A 15,577-nucleotide genomic window follows, 5' to 3' on the forward strand; every position below is an offset into this window, starting at 1 on the left:
GGTTCCTAGTATATTAAGGCTTAATCTTACTTGTCTCACTCATACTAATCTCACTCACTCACTCATACTAATTGGGCAACTAAGGCAAGTAGGATTCAGCAAGCGACTGCCCCGGGAGCTGAGAATTCAGCACTTCTCAACTTGGGTGCATAGAGTTATGCACCAAAATAAGTGAACTGATTTTCAGAAGACCTGAATTCTCAACAAAATTCACTGACTTCAAAGGGAGATGTGGATGTGCAGCACCTTTGAATATCAGACCATTTATTTAGGGGCCTTACTACGGATTTAGGTGATTAACTTTTCGGATTAGAGTTATTCACCAGTAACCAGGTATGAATTATCCTGAGTGATATTATCTGTTCCAGTGTCATTTAGGATATAGGGAAACTCTCTCAAACAAGGAGAAATTTCCAAACAGAATGAACTTTTAAGGGAGACCGCTATCAATTTTGAAAACACGACTTTAGTCTGAAGGGCCCAATGCCAGTGATAAGATGAACTGATTTCAGTACAGCCCTTTGTTAGTGAAGAGCTTCTTGGTTTTAACCATGTTGAAGTTTGCTCCTGAAATTTGCTCTCCCGCTTTGAAACAAGAGGAGGCCTAGTCTAGAGCCTTGACTGACTCACTGGTTTACATTAAAACAGTAGGAAAGCCAGCAGTCAATTTTACTCAACCTCAATAAGCCAGGACTGCTGGGGAGGGATTTCAACTAGGAACATGTTAATAATTAAGAAAGCCAAAATGGCATGAGAAACGGAATTCTGAAAATTGCACACGGTGCATTTAGCCAAGTAAAAATAACATATGTTGAAAGATTCAGCTATTGCTAATTCTTCCAAAGGAGGGAATGCAATGTAAATGGCAAGTGAATGGTTTATTCATAATATGTTGCTTAACCCGTTACTCACTGCAAAAATCAGTAAGTACAATGTGCCTTTATTCCTAGCAATCAGAATCAGTCAAAAGGCTGTACACAGCAAGAGGGTATATTTCTAGAAGATATTTTAAAAAATGGGACAGTGCGGGGGGCTACTCATTACCTCAGGTCCCTGAATCTCAAGGAGAGAGGCTCTGCAAGATGATTTTTCATCTTCTGTTACCCCTTGGTGCTTATCTGCTACCCTTTGATCCAGTCTTCTCCAGTGCAAATGGAGATGAAAGGAAGAAATCCTGAGAGTTTTTGAAATGCAAAGCACTGACATGTACAACATTAGCAAGAGGTTCTGATCACACCTAGTGCTGACCTATATATTCTTTTAAGAATGCCACCACTGCTACTCCATAAAGAAAGACAAGGAGCCCCGTTCCTTAATCTAACAAATACCCCCTATTTTTTTTTTTTAGTTTAAAGCAAGTCAAGAGTGTTTCATTGCCCCTTGCAATTAGAGAAAATTAACCGTCACTGAACAGATAGTCAATCTAAAGCCATAGATTCAGGAACAGACACTGCACATGGGTGCTGCTCTCTCACGAAAGGACTAATCAGTTGTTGAAACCATTGACATCTCCTTATCATTAATATGTGGCTGGCCACTCAGAGACTTTCCCTATTTGCGGTTCTACTTGAACATGCACTTTAATATCAAACGAAGCAGGAAACAGATGCCAGGTCATAAATTCATCTGGAGAAGTGCAGCTGTCAGGACCACCATGTTTCTTGTCACACACTTAAAGCCTACAGACAGACCCTTCATTTTAATCATTCACAGGACCAAAATTTTGGCATGTTCTTCTCCATGAACCGCTAATGGTTGGTTACCATTTCTGATTGCTTACAACCATAAAAGGTCTTGAAGTCTAAATTTAGTGGTAGAGCTTCCCTTGAGCTGTTTTTTTAGTTTTGTTTTTGTTTTGTTTTTTGTTTTAAATGGCAAACTGACTGCTCTGTGTGGTATTAGCAGCCACCTAGAAGGACATTTGTGTCCAACTCAATCACATTTATTGTCCGTTTGTTATACTTATCTGGGAAATGTTCTTTGTCTCGGCATCTTATATAGTTATTGCACATTTTGGGACCGCAGTCAATATTTCTCATTAAAAGTCAATTTGTCTGCTAAAGCTACAATTTCATAAATTAAATCAGATAATGAATTGCAGCTCTGAGATAGGAATAACTGAGTGTTTTGAATATGGAAATTTGGTGTGAAAAACAATTGCACTGGTTTCCTAACAGTATCACTCTGTTTTCTTCTGATTGACACCAAGATGAGATCAGAATCAGGCCCCAGACTTGTTTTACCAATAGAAACAGACATGTAGGGCCAGATATTCAGCTGGTGTAAATCAATACAACTCCATTAACTTCAATGGAATTTTACTAATTTACACAACTGGAGGATCTGGCCCAAAGACCATAGCATTTTCATATAAAGAAAAATATCCCCCCTTAAGCACCTCCAGGAAGATTTCTCACCTAAAGATCAAACCCTAGAGACTTCATACAGAAAACACACTCACCTGCTTGTTACCATATGGATCATATACATTTAATAAAACAAACGCTGCGTAGCGCACCTGCCGTATTGCAGACATGTTTTTTTTCCTCCTGACTTTGATTACCTGGCTGGGTGGGGTGGGGATGAGAGATGTTGTGGAGGGGAGGGAGAGAGGAAGGGAACACTGATATAATGTTAACACGAGATCACAGCATCTACAAAGGATGACGCTCCAGACACATTTCCTACCGAAATGACCGGAACGTTCACCCTTCCAAGTATTAATGAAAGATTTGTGACAATGAGTAAAAGATGCAACCTCAAGACAGCATGTTCACGGTGCATATTTTTTAAAAAAACACAAAGACAACAGGAAAAAAGAGGAAGGAAGACCATACCTTTCACTACCTTATCCAGATAGTGAGCTTGGGAGATAAAAGACAGGACATTTAAGGTAGGATTGAATAAGTGCAGTACAGCTTACTATGAGATTGTGCAGGTGCAAAGAAAGGCACAGGAAAGTTTGCTATGATAGTAAAAGAAAAAAAACTTTTATTGTGGGGAGAGGAGAAAGAAGGAAAGGGTGGAACAAAACTATTCTCAATCAAAGAACTGAGGAAGGCTGTGTTCAGTCATCCATTTCGTCTGGTTGCAGGGCTTCAGTAAGCTCAGCAAGAGAAACAGGCAGATAAAAATAAATGGCAGAACATTGTAAGGTTCTGATCGCTTGCAACAGCCCACCTCTGCGATAGGAAAAACAGCGTCTTTCTAAAATTCTTCCACCTTGCCTAACAGTATCACATTTTCTTAACAAAGATGCCTTGTTCCCCCGTGGCCCTATTGGAATTGGAAAGTCTTTTACTTTTGGATCACCTTAATGATAACATATTGCATTTAACCAGCCCAAGGTTTTCATTTGCTTTCGAAAATTAAACTAACTTCACCACTGCTCTGCAAGGAAGGCAAGTGTTAATACACCAATGTAAGGAGAGATAAAGTGAAGTATAGAGAGGTTGTGGAGGCATACAGGGCAGTCATGTGCCCAATTCTCATTGCAAGTCAATAGGAGTCGAGTGCCTTTGAAAACTGCTACCTAATCGGTCTGCCCAAGGTCACACAAGAAGTCAGTGGCAGAGGCAAAAATAGAAGACAGAAATCACGACTTGCAGCTCTCTGCTCTAGCCAGCAGACCACACTCCTTCTCTTAACATCAGCTGATCTCTGTTTAAAAAAGATGCTTGGGGGAATTTTCTGCTTTTCTCTCTTTTGCTCCCTCCCTCAAACACTTTGCTCCCACAACTGTTAATAAGTAAGTGCTGTTAAATGTTATTTCTCCAGTTCCAGCACTATTCCTAAGCTCCCTGTGATCTTGCTCTCAGAGGAGTCCTTGCACCCTAAGGGGGAGTTTCTCGTTTCAGATCGTTTCACGGAGACCACCCAAATAGAGGGTTACAAACCTTTAGCAGGATTCCCCCTCCCCCCCACACACACACTTTGAATCTAGAATCCTGTGAGTCTAGTGGGTTAGTGGAAGCACAAGCCCACTGTTGCAAGTGAGCTAAGAGGGCCTTAATTCCCAGAGTTAGACACCAACGGACTGAGGTTCACAAATCACTCCCACATAGAAGGATTGAATACATGCAGCACAGCTTTGCTTACAAGCCCGAATAGCTGCAGACATCCAGGAATGGGCGATTCTGGTTTAAAAATTCAGAGCGGCCCAACATACAAAACCTTGGCCAAAGTTTTGTCTCACAGCTGAAATTTTCAGATGTGAAAATGTTTACAGGGGAAAAAAATTGAGGGAGTTGCCAGGCCTGCTATACCAATTATTTGCAAATGTTACCTTTTAACTTAGATGGCTTAAAGAACAATGCAGCCTCATATGAGAATACCCGTATGTGGCCTCAAACTTATGCCACACTAGTAGATTCAGACATAAATATTTCTCCCTGAACTCATGTTGTTCCCATGCACGTGTCATTGGCTCACCTGTGGGCACGCCTTTGGAAAGGTGCAAAGGGACTCTGCACAACGGACATGCAGAAGCTTAGGAAAGGGTTTTGGCGCAATGGGTGCTCTAATATACTATGTGGCCTGCTCCTGTTCTGCCTTTCACCCAAGAAAATCAGGCACAGTGTCAATGAAGTCACAGGAGTTAAAGTGGTCTAACATAAATGTAAGTGAGAGGGCAGCAGAATGCAGCCCTTATGTACTTAGCAAGTGGCGATAACATGAGTTTATGCCACAGTGATACTGACAAAGGCCTTGTCAGCCCTTGAAGCTGACCCATGTTTGGCATCCAATGCCAATTACAATTCCCCGCCTTATCCAGGGCCAACCTGTCATTAAAGCTGATGCAGAAAGCGTGTTGGAACGAGGCATCAAACATACTTGTGCAGTGGCTGCTGACCATGGCTTGATCCTCTCCATGGAAAACACCACACTGTGTTCAGTCGTGAGACTGGTTGTCAAACACAGCTCAGTTTCTACTGCAGATAGGGCCAAATACCCTACCATGCTCAGACATCTGAACACCTATAGTTCTGGTCTGACAGTAGCCTAGAACTTTTACCCCATAGAGAACAGAATCCTGGCTTAATGTGTCTTGTCTGGAGTCCAGCTGCTCAAGTAGAAACTGAGAGGCACTGATTACAGCCCAGACTATTCAGAATGTGTGTGATTATTTATGCAAAAACACTGATGAAAGCCTAACCCAAAGGATAGATTTCTAAAAATCAGGAGTTTCTCTAAGTAAGACAAAACAAGGCCTGATTGTGTCATAAGCAACAGCCCATGTTGGAAGGGATAATGTCTGTTTGTCTGTCTAGATATGCATTGTGGCACTCATCACCATAAAATCTCACTGCTGTGGAGGGACCATGCAGCATTCAAGTGGTCTCAGCCAAAATTACGGAGGGTAGCATGTGCTCCTTTTCCTTCCCACACTGCTTATCTTTGCTGGCTGGTACTGAGAAGGGACCATCTCCCCACCAGCTATGGAAAATCTAGAGCTGACTGTGGCACTACAGTCTTGTGTTCAGAGCCCACAAGGACTGTGTCTATACCTCACTCCAGTACAGGGGTGGCAACTGGGTGGGAGACTCCTTGTGCCTGCTCCTCCACATAGGGTTACCAGACAGCAAGTGTGAAAAATCGGGACAGGGAGTGGTGATGGTGGTGTAATAGGAGCCTATATAAGAAAAAGACCCCAAAATCAGGACATCTGGTCACCCTATCTCCACATGTGCACCTAGGAAGGGTAATACACAATCTGCACCAAAGCCTCCAGGATCATGTACTTGTAAACAGCTTCACAGAGGAATTCACATAGAGGATGAAATTTGAGTCCCCTGTGTAAAGTCCAAGTAAGGTGACTAGATGTCCCAATTTTATAGGGACAGTCCCAATTTTTGGGTCTTTTTCTTATATAGGCTCCTATTACCCCCCACCTTGTCCCGATTTTTCACATCTGCTGTCTGGTCACCCTAAGTCCAAGTTGCCTTTCCCTAGAACCTTTCCTTTGCATCACAGAGGCAGGATGCAGAGCAATCATAACACTCATGTACTATAGCCAATGGGCGTGGTTCATTAGACCTCTTATGCAGTTTGTGGCTAGGTTCCCATGGATCCATGTAATTTCTGGACTCACCAGCAACAACCTGGTCACATCTTGTAGTCCACTCATGGATCACCCCTAATCAACCTATGGAGTGGCCCAATGCAGAGCCAAGCTACAATTTGGCCCTTTGGAGGCAGGGAGAGGGATTTCACCTTTAAACTCAGGTTCTCCTAGAAAGCCCAGTGGTCTCTGAGGGTGGCAGATGAGTGGTGGAGCCTAATAAAACAAAATTTAATTGTTGCTACTTTACTTGGGCCAAAGGAAATGTTCTAACGTAGTGGAGACTCCACCAACTGAGGGCTGCTTTGTATATGTTCCTTAGTTTCTGTTTTAAGAATTCAGAGTAAATAAATTAAGCAATTCTGCAGGATTTAAAGATTCCTGCAGTTATATAATCAACTTTATGTTCCACCCTCTTGCCTGAATGAAGGAAGGTTGCTGAATTAGGATGATGAACACAAGCTTCTGCATCAATTTCCTGGTTGGGAATTAACTGAGGTTACGCTAATGAAATCTCAGAACGTGAGCAATCAAGCTACTATACTTGGTAACGTAACTCTTTGTATGAGCAAACAAAATTAATCCACTGGGATCACAGTTCCCTGGTAGCATGAGAAAGTGCTTCCTATTCCTTCCTTCCCAGTAAATGAGAAAATAAAAGGAGTTCTTACTCTCATATGTGCTCAACAGGAAATGGAAGGAGAAACTTCCTTTACTTGTATCATCCATTTCTACCACTGTTACCTGCACACATGGCGATATTATTAAAGAATTACTTCAGCAATGGGGTTTTATGCTTCTCATTGCTAACGCAGGCTGGGCAACGACACAGACATATACGGGATTACTGTCAACAGAACAAGTTGCCATGCAGGGAAATTACACAAGGACAAGGGGAATGCTTACCACACACTTAATGTAATTCCAAGTCAATGTCCTTTCATCTGTGCCAATATTACTAGCTTATTACTCCTTCACACGCCATTCAGTTTCCTTGGATATTTATGACTTTGTCAAATCTCCTTTATATTCTATATAATTACCAATGAATATTCTGTAGGAAATATGGTTTACAGCTTCAGAGGCATGAGTGTATGTACAAATTTGTTGTTAAACCACAGTGTCTGGAGGGTGGGGGGCGGGGAAGGAAACTGAATTACTTCTGCACTCAAAATAAGGGATGGTTCCTAAAGCCCAGACAGCACTGCAATGGGAATGCAGTACTGTATGAAAGTACAGTGGGTGCCATTAAAATCTCGATGCTTGCTGCATTGCGGTTTTGCCTTTGCGATGATAATGCAGACTCCCTATTCTAAGAATGAGGAGTGCTGCAAACAATATGGTCACTTTAATTAGTGTGAAAGGTAAAACCCGTTTGAAAGCACGCTTGGTATGTCAGCTGCAGATTGAAATATCGCACACATTCTTTGAATTACTATGAAGAAATTTGTATTTTGTTTTTACATCAGCATTAATAGAATGAGATCCACTGTATGAACTGGGTACTCTTGTGTATGAATACAGCCCAAATCAAATTGTCCTCTGGATTTAGGACATTTCCCTAAATGTTAGTATTTTCCCCAAGGATAATGATGAATTTTTGTTGCTATCCATCACCTCAAAGTCTACAGTTTGGTGAACAGAGTGCCGCAAATAGAACTATGAAACAATATTACACAACCACAGTGTCCCAATTAACACGATTGCTTTCCTTTCAGTTTAAAGTCATTTGTGAGAGGGATTTTCACCCATTGGTAATGGGAAGAGCTGAAAGCTGTTAGGCCCATGGAAGAGAAAACAGAATGAGTGGCGGGGAGTTTTTGAGTGCCAGACATTTTTCATTAGGGATGTTTGTGAAGACCATAATGTGGTAGAGGGACATTAGCCAGAACTGGGCCACAAACATGGTTTGTTGCATTATCCTATTGCTGGAATTAAAGTATGTGTGATTATGCTTCAGTTACTGACTATTTTTGCATGTGTGAATGGTGCCCAGGCTCATAACTTGAATGCTTAGCTATGTTGACAAATGAATTTAAGAATAACTGATAAAAAACAGAGGGCCAAATTCTGCACTTAGTGACACTAGTGTAAATCTGCAGTGACTTCTTGGGCGTCAGCTGAGCTATGCCAGATCCACGCTGGTGTCACTAAGACCCATTAGTGAATGCTAAGTGTAGGCTGGATACTACTAATGTTAGTGAGCGTGTGACGTGGACAGGTTGTGTAGGCAACTCCACTGAACTGGGATCAAATGGGCAATGTTGTGATACTCAGCGAGAAGAAAAGGCAAGATGCAGCAGGGAGTAAACTTAACTCAGATGAAGAGGCAGCGTAAATCTGAACCACATTATTAATGAGCACACAGATGTCTTAAGGCAGGGACAGTGCCACTTTCTATAATGCTAAGCACATCGATGGCACCTTATAAATAATAACGATCTGTGCGCCACAAGTTCAGAGCTTAAGGTAATGCCAGGTGCATTAGATGTACAAAGATGGTGAGAAAGAAAAGTGAGATGACTAGAGAGATAGTGAGTCAGAGAGAGAATTAGCAAGACAGCGTTGAAAATCAGCGAGACATTTTCTGAATATAATTCTCCGTGTCACTGATAAATTGTGCAAATAATGGAGTGAGTCAGGGTAACAGAAACTTAAAACCGGCTGCATGTTTCTGAATAAGCTGATATCACAGTACAGAGGAGTCTTGGAGGCCAACGAAAAGACCTTTTACAAGAGTCAGAAGTGGGGCATTTTCCGAAGCCTCTAGGTAAGGTTTGACAGCTTGTGCCTGAGAGATCAAACACTATATATGTATATTTTACCTCTGATAGTAAAAATATATACATTAAACCAGGTCATCACCAAATGAAAGGACATTTTGTCTTGTTCCCACATGAAAATGTATGATGTCAGAACTTGAAATCCAAGAACAAAGGTGCTCATGCTACACTAAGTCACATAGATTCAATTCAGCATGCTTCTTTTCTCCCCCGTCCTCCTCAATTATTCTTTTAAAAGTATTTTCCCCCTACCAATAGTGCAGTGCTCTCCGTTCCAGCCCGGGCTGCATTCACATTTGCCATCCCGACATGTCCCGTGCTCATTGCAGCGTGGGTGACATGCCCGCTGATCACAGGCTGCGCCCATCCACCCCTCCTCGCAGCGGCAGGTGCCTCCGACACAGATGCCGTGTCCTCCGCAATCCGCTGCACAAATCTCTGTGGGAGAGGAGAAAAGAGAGGGGGCAGGGGGAGAAATCCAGAATGTTATTGTTAACAAAGCAGCCACACTTCACTACCTCGCCTTATGGGGAATGAAAGGAATTCCTGCCGCTCATAACACTAATCCTTTCTGACAATAAGAATCTAATAAGTAGATTAGAAAAAAGAGACGGACATGGATTGCAGAGGTCTGCTGCGATTGATCCTCCTCTTTGCTTTCGAATTCTATCACACTACTCACGCTTTCGTGCTGACCACATCCAAAGGTGAAGGCTCTTCCAACAAACGGAACAAAAGTCAAATTTAATTAAAAACTGGTTAAGTGTGAAAACAATGCACCGATAAATCACTGATGATAAAGTTAAGTGCAGGCAAAGTCTATTTGCAGCTTGTTATCCCATGATTCTGGGGCTGTGATTCATTAAATCACCTCTTTTATTTTTGGTTAACGTTAATAAAGAGCATTTTTATGTAGGTTTTCTCTGTGGAGGAAGCCAGGACTCGGTTTTACCACTCCCTCATTAAAACCCCCCTTCCAGGCACTGAGGGGCCTATACTCTTATCTGATGAGATTTATGGTCTGCTGCTTGTGGGGCTGCTATGAGTCCTCAACTCTCCCTGATGTCACTGGAAGCTGAGGATGCTCAACGCCTTGGCACTCACCTCCTGGCAGGATCAGCCCCTGCAGGCCTTATCTGTAGATGTATTAGGTGCCCAGAGCTCTCTCTGACTCTGGCGAGAATGTGGGGTGCTTGGCATCTCTGACAATCTGGCCCTAAAATCCTAAAACCTGCCCCTTTCACTTACATCTTATTTTATTATTGGTCTGGGGGAAAAGGGCTGGAGGGGGCCAGACACCCATGACACAGATGGTAAGTGCCTATTTCTGCTATTACCATATTACAGGAAAACAATCAAACCAACCCCAAAGTGGCCTTACACGGCAGATGAAATGAAATGCATCCATTGCTGCTTCACCAGACTCTGGACTGGTCAACTGACTTCTTACCTTCGATCTGTGTAACACAAACCTAATGACACTCTCTCCCTTTCAAGCCACATGTGAGTTCAAACACCTCGACTTCTTCTCAGGCTAAGGACTCCCTCTACTCCCTGGCAGTTCTGTACAGTACGTATGAATGGGGCTGAATTTGCCCAGCAGTTCAGTATTTAACGCCCCCTGCCCCCCCTTAGCGGCCATCCGTTTCTAGAGACACGACTCTCTCTGCTATAACCCTCGCGGGGTGGAGAGGAAGGAGGGCGTAGGGAGAGGGGACAGGAACATGTTTCCTTTCAGCGCGTCCGTGCAGAGCTGGGCAGAATTCTAGCCAAGTACTAGACAGGCAGGGCAGTGGCTAATGCACCGGTTAGCATGCCACAGCTGAGCGCGGAAGGATCAGCTTGCTTGGGGTTCCATGAGGCCCCCGCAGCCCTAGGAATGGATGCTGCTAGCAGGCACTAGGAACTGTGCATGACACTCTCATGTGATGGTGCGGTAAGGTGCTCTACAGAGCACATTTCCCTCCCACTGTCCGCACCATCCTGTTATGTCCCACCAGGGTGGCTTCAATCTCGCCCCTTTTGTGTGCCTCCGGATATTAGGGGCAGGATCTAGCCCTAGAAGTATGTGGGTGAGGAAGGGGTTGGTATTATACGAGCCATTTGCTTCAGGTCACTGACTGCACATAAAAAATTCAGGACTACTCAGCCTGCATTAACATCACACCTGACTGAAATTCAGCCTTATATAAGCTTGCCTTAGTCTTTTTCTAATTAATACTGCCAGTGACAGGGATCTTCAGACATACAGAGACTTTGAGGCGCTTCTGCTATGCTTGGTGGGGCCGCTGTGTTCATTTTGATTTGGAGAGGGAGATTTGGCGTGTCCATAAAGCCAGTCAGCAGGGGTTTTATGACCTTACAATTAAACGGACCCTTTCCTTCAAGGCACTCAAAGCTCCTTACAGAGAGTAATTACTGTAAGAAATAATAATACTTAGCCCTTGTAGAACACACCTCATTCTCAAAATGCCTTACAAACTTTCCAGCTGCTTGCCACACACTACAGTTTGTGTGTTTGTAGTCATTTCATAAGAACATAAGTATATAAGAACGGCCATACTGGGTCAGACCAATGGTCCATCTAGTCCACTATCCTGTCTTCTGACAGCGGCCAGTGCCAGATGCTTCAGAGGGAATGAAAAGAGCAGAGCAATTTATCAAGTGATCCACCTAGGATTGCCAATTTTGGTTGGATGTATGCCTGGAAGTTTATCACATGACGTACTTTTAAATTAAATATTAATCTTTAATTCCTGGAGACTCCAGGTCAATCCTGGAGAGTTGGAAACCCTAGATCCACCCGTTCTCCTCCAGCCAATTCCCTTCATTTCAGTCATTCACAGCTCCTTGAACTCTTTCTGCTGAATCATGCAGACTTCAATTTCTAATAATGTACTTTGGCTACAATTTTCAGACGCACCGAAGTGGCTCATGACCTTAAAGGTCATTTTCAAAAGTGACTTAGGGCCAGATTTTCAAAAGTATTTAGGAGCCTAATGATGCAGATAGGTGGCCAGTGGTGCTTAGGTGCTTTTGAAAACCCCATCAGAAGCCTATCTGTTTCTTTAGGTGCATAAATGCCTTTAAAATCTGGCCCTCAGGAGCCAGTGGAACTCAGGCTCCAAAGTGCCAAAGGCCCAGATTTTTAATGGTTTGTAGGTTCCTGAGTCACTTACGTGTTTTTGAAAGTTTTACCCTTTGTGTCTCGAATTAACAAACTGATTCTCTCAACTCCCATGTGGGATTGTGAGTATTGTCACGCCACTGTGCACACTGGGAAAATGAGGCACAGACCAGTTAAGTGGCACACCTCAGAGCAGCGGGATAGCTAGGAACAGAATCCAGCAATCCTTATTTCCTGCCCCCTGCTCTCATCAGCAGACAACACAGCAACGGAACTAGGCCTATTGGGGTATCATGTGACTGCATTAGATGTTCAAATTAATGGATGTCGGAGTCAAGCTGAGCACCAGCACTGGAAAAAGTTGGCTCTCTTTGGCTGACCTGTGAGACAATGAAGTCTGGGAGAAAATAAAGTAAACAGAGGAAAAACTAAACAATTTATGGCAAAGAGCCCTCAACCAGAGGAGGAGAAATGCTTTGAGACTGAAGAAGTTCAAGATTTTTTTCATTTAAGTCCAGGATAAGAAGGCAATGTTACATGAGCCTCTGCTGCTTTTCCCCATGGCTTAGCGAAGGGCATGCTCCAGTCCTGGGTTGAAATGACTCATCTGATTATTAAAATTCCCCCTGGGCTCCATCCTACAAGGGGCTGAGCACCCTTTACTGCCGCTGCTGTCCTAGGGATGGATGGCCTAGTGGATAGGGTCTGGGACAAGGCCTCAGGAGGTACAATTCCTGACTTGGCAACAGATGATGGGCATGCTGCTTTCTCCCTCTGTACCTAGGGTTGCCAGGTGCCCAATTTTCTACCAGAACACCCGGTCAAAAAGGCACCCTGGCGGCTCCAGTCGACACTGCCGACCAGGCTGTTAAAAGTCTGGTTGGAGCTGCTGCAGGGCTAAGGCAGACTAGTCCCTACCTCTCCTGGCACTGCGCTGCACCTGGGAAGTGGCCAACGGGTCCGGCTCCTAGGTGGTGGTGGTGGTGGTGGTTGGAAGCGGGCACAGGGCTCTGTGCACTGCCCCCGCCACGAGCACTGGCTCCACACTCCCATTGGCTGGGAACCACAGCCAATGTGAGCTTGGAGGGGCGCGGTGCCTGCGGGTGAGAGCAGCGTGCGGAGCCGCCTGGTCCCTCTAACTAGGAGCCGGACCTGCTCACCGCATCAGGGGCGCAGCATGAAGCCAGGACAGGCAGGAAGCGTGCCTTAGCCCCGCCGTGCCGCTGACTGGGAGCTGCCTGAGGTAACCCCGAGCCCCAGCCCTGGGTCCCCCACCCCAAATCTGGAGCCCCCTCCTGCACCCCAAATCCCTCATACCCGGCCCCACCCCAGAGCCCATACCCCCAGCCAGAGCTCTCACCCCCACCCTGCACCCCAAGCCCTTGTCCCAGCCCAGAGCCCCTCCCACACCCTGAACCCCTCATCCCCAGCCGCACCCCCAACCTAGAACCCGTACCCCCTCCTGTACCCCAATCCCCTGCCTCAACCTGCAGCCCCCTCCTGCACTCCAAATTCCTTGGCCCCACCCCCAGCCTGAAGCACCCTTCTGCACCCCACACCCTTCATCCCTGGCCCCACCCCAGAGCCTGCACCCACATTCCAGAGCCCATATCCCCTCCCATGCCCCAACCCCCTGCCTCAACCTGCAGCCCCCGCACATTCCGAATCCCTTGGCCCCACCCCCTAGCCTGGAGCCTCCTCCTGCACCCCAATCCCTCCTCCCAAACCCCACCACAGAGCCCTCACCCCCTCCCGCATCACAACTCCCTGCCCCAGACTGGAGCCCCTTCCCACACCCTGAACTCCTCATTTCTGGCACCACCCTGGAACCCACAATCCCAGTTAGAGCCCTCACCCCCTCCCGCACCCCAACCTGCTGCCCCAGCCCAGTGAAAATGAGTGAGGCTGGAGGAGAGTAAGGCACCGAGGGAGGGGTAATGTAGTGAGCAGGGGCGTGGCCTCAGGGAAGGGGTGGGACTAGGGTATTTTGCTTTGTGCAATTAGAAAGTTGGCAACCCTACCTGTACCTAGGTTCCCGATCTGTAAAAGGGGGACAACATCTCCCTAGCTCACAGGGGTGTTGTGAGGATAAAATCCATTAACAGGTTCAGAGACTTTAAGGCCAGAAGGGACCACCCTGATCCTCTAGTCTAGCCTCCTTCTTCACATTGCACCGACAGAACGTCACCCACCCACTCCAGTTATAGGCCCATAACCTCTGGCTGAGTTACCAAAGCCCTCAAACCTCGATCTAAAGACTTCAAGTTACAGAGAATCCACCTTTACTCTACTTAAAACCAGCAAGTGACTCATGCCCCCTGCTGCAGAGGAAGGTGAAATGCTCAAATGCTATGGTGATAGAATGCCAGTTAAGTACCCAGAGAGAGAGAGAGTCAGCATCTTACAGGACTCAAGTCTTTTGTTACTGCAATGAGTATCTAAACATCCGCACAACAATGATACTTAGCCCATATATTGAGCCTGCTATCCAAGCATCTCAAAACACTTTAACCAATGTCAGTGGGTTACATTCTGACGCAGTGGGCATTCACCCACGAAAGCTCATGCTCCAATACGTCTGTTAGTCTATAAGGTGCCACAGGACGCTTTGCTGCTTTTACAGATCCAGACTAACACGGATACCCCTCTGATACTTTACATTCTGATGACATTCCTGTGTGGGGTGAGCAGGCATCATCTTTTTTTCACAGACAAGGAAAATGAGACAAATAGAGGCTAAATGACTTGCCCATGGACATACAAGAAATCTGTAGCAGAGACGGAAAGAGACCCCCCCGGATCGCCTGACTCTATCCTGTACTCTTTCCACAAGACTGGGAGAAAGGAACCCTTATCAGGTCATATTTCTACAGAAGGGCTGAGAAGAAATGAAAGTGGGGACAAAAGGAGGCTATTATGAATCCATCTTGAGAAACTGATAAAAGTTATTTAAAGGTGTGAAAGTAGGGTAAAGGCGTGACACTACAAAAAGGGTGAATTCAGGTAAGTGTTAGGAAAAAGCTCCCAAAGGTGAATCTCTGTGGACTAAGTCTTCTGTGAAAAGGGGAGGAAGCCCCACTGCTTGGGACATTTAAATCTCAACTGGAACATCCACTAGCACTGTAGAGAACAACTCTGCAGTGGCAGGGGCATGCACTAGATGATCTGAAACAGAGGTTCTGAACCTTTTCTACACTTGAACCTCCTTCTCCACATCAGAATCCCTCCAGTCTCGCTGGGATCTAATCAGAGCTTCCTCCCTTTTAGCAATATGGCAAGGACAGGGTGGCTGTGACCGTCACTCATGATCTAACAGACCTTCTCCATCTCTAGTGTAAAAAAGCCAAATCCTCAAATGGTATTGACCGCAATGGGATTTTTCTAGGTGAGAATTTGGCCCTAGATATCTAGGATTCTAGTCCCAAAGAGCCTTAAATGAAGAATCTCAGCTGACAAGCTATATCAATACCTGTGGGGGAAAAAAAAGATACTTCAGACAATCTCATTAACATGTAATTTAACAATTCTTGACAAGGAGAGCCAGGCATTTGTCAATCTAAATCTTCCATTTAACAGCCAGTTTAAAAATAGCTGTGAACTGTACGA

At 45.0% G+C, this 15,577-nt stretch overlaps 1 protein-coding gene across 26 annotated transcripts in view; it reads right to left on the bottom strand.

The window, feature by feature from the left end:
- TENM4 (teneurin transmembrane protein 4) overlaps window positions 1–15,577 on the bottom strand; it is a 766,066-nt gene that overhangs the window by 138,113 nt on the left and 612,376 nt on the right. For all 26 annotated transcript variants that reach the window (XM_039490391.1, XM_039490320.1, XM_039490356.1 and 23 more), the window contains one exon: window positions 9,097–9,282. In XM_039490391.1, the coding sequence (XP_039346325.1) occupies window positions 9,097–9,282 (186 nt within the window). The remainder of the gene's footprint in view (window positions 1–9,096; window positions 9,283–15,577) is intronic.

This window comes from Mauremys reevesii, linkage group 1, assembly GCF_016161935.1.
Source record: "Mauremys reevesii isolate NIE-2019 linkage group 1, ASM1616193v1, whole genome shotgun sequence".
In the NCBI taxonomy this organism is placed as follows: domain Eukaryota; kingdom Metazoa; phylum Chordata; order Testudines; family Geoemydidae; genus Mauremys; species Mauremys reevesii.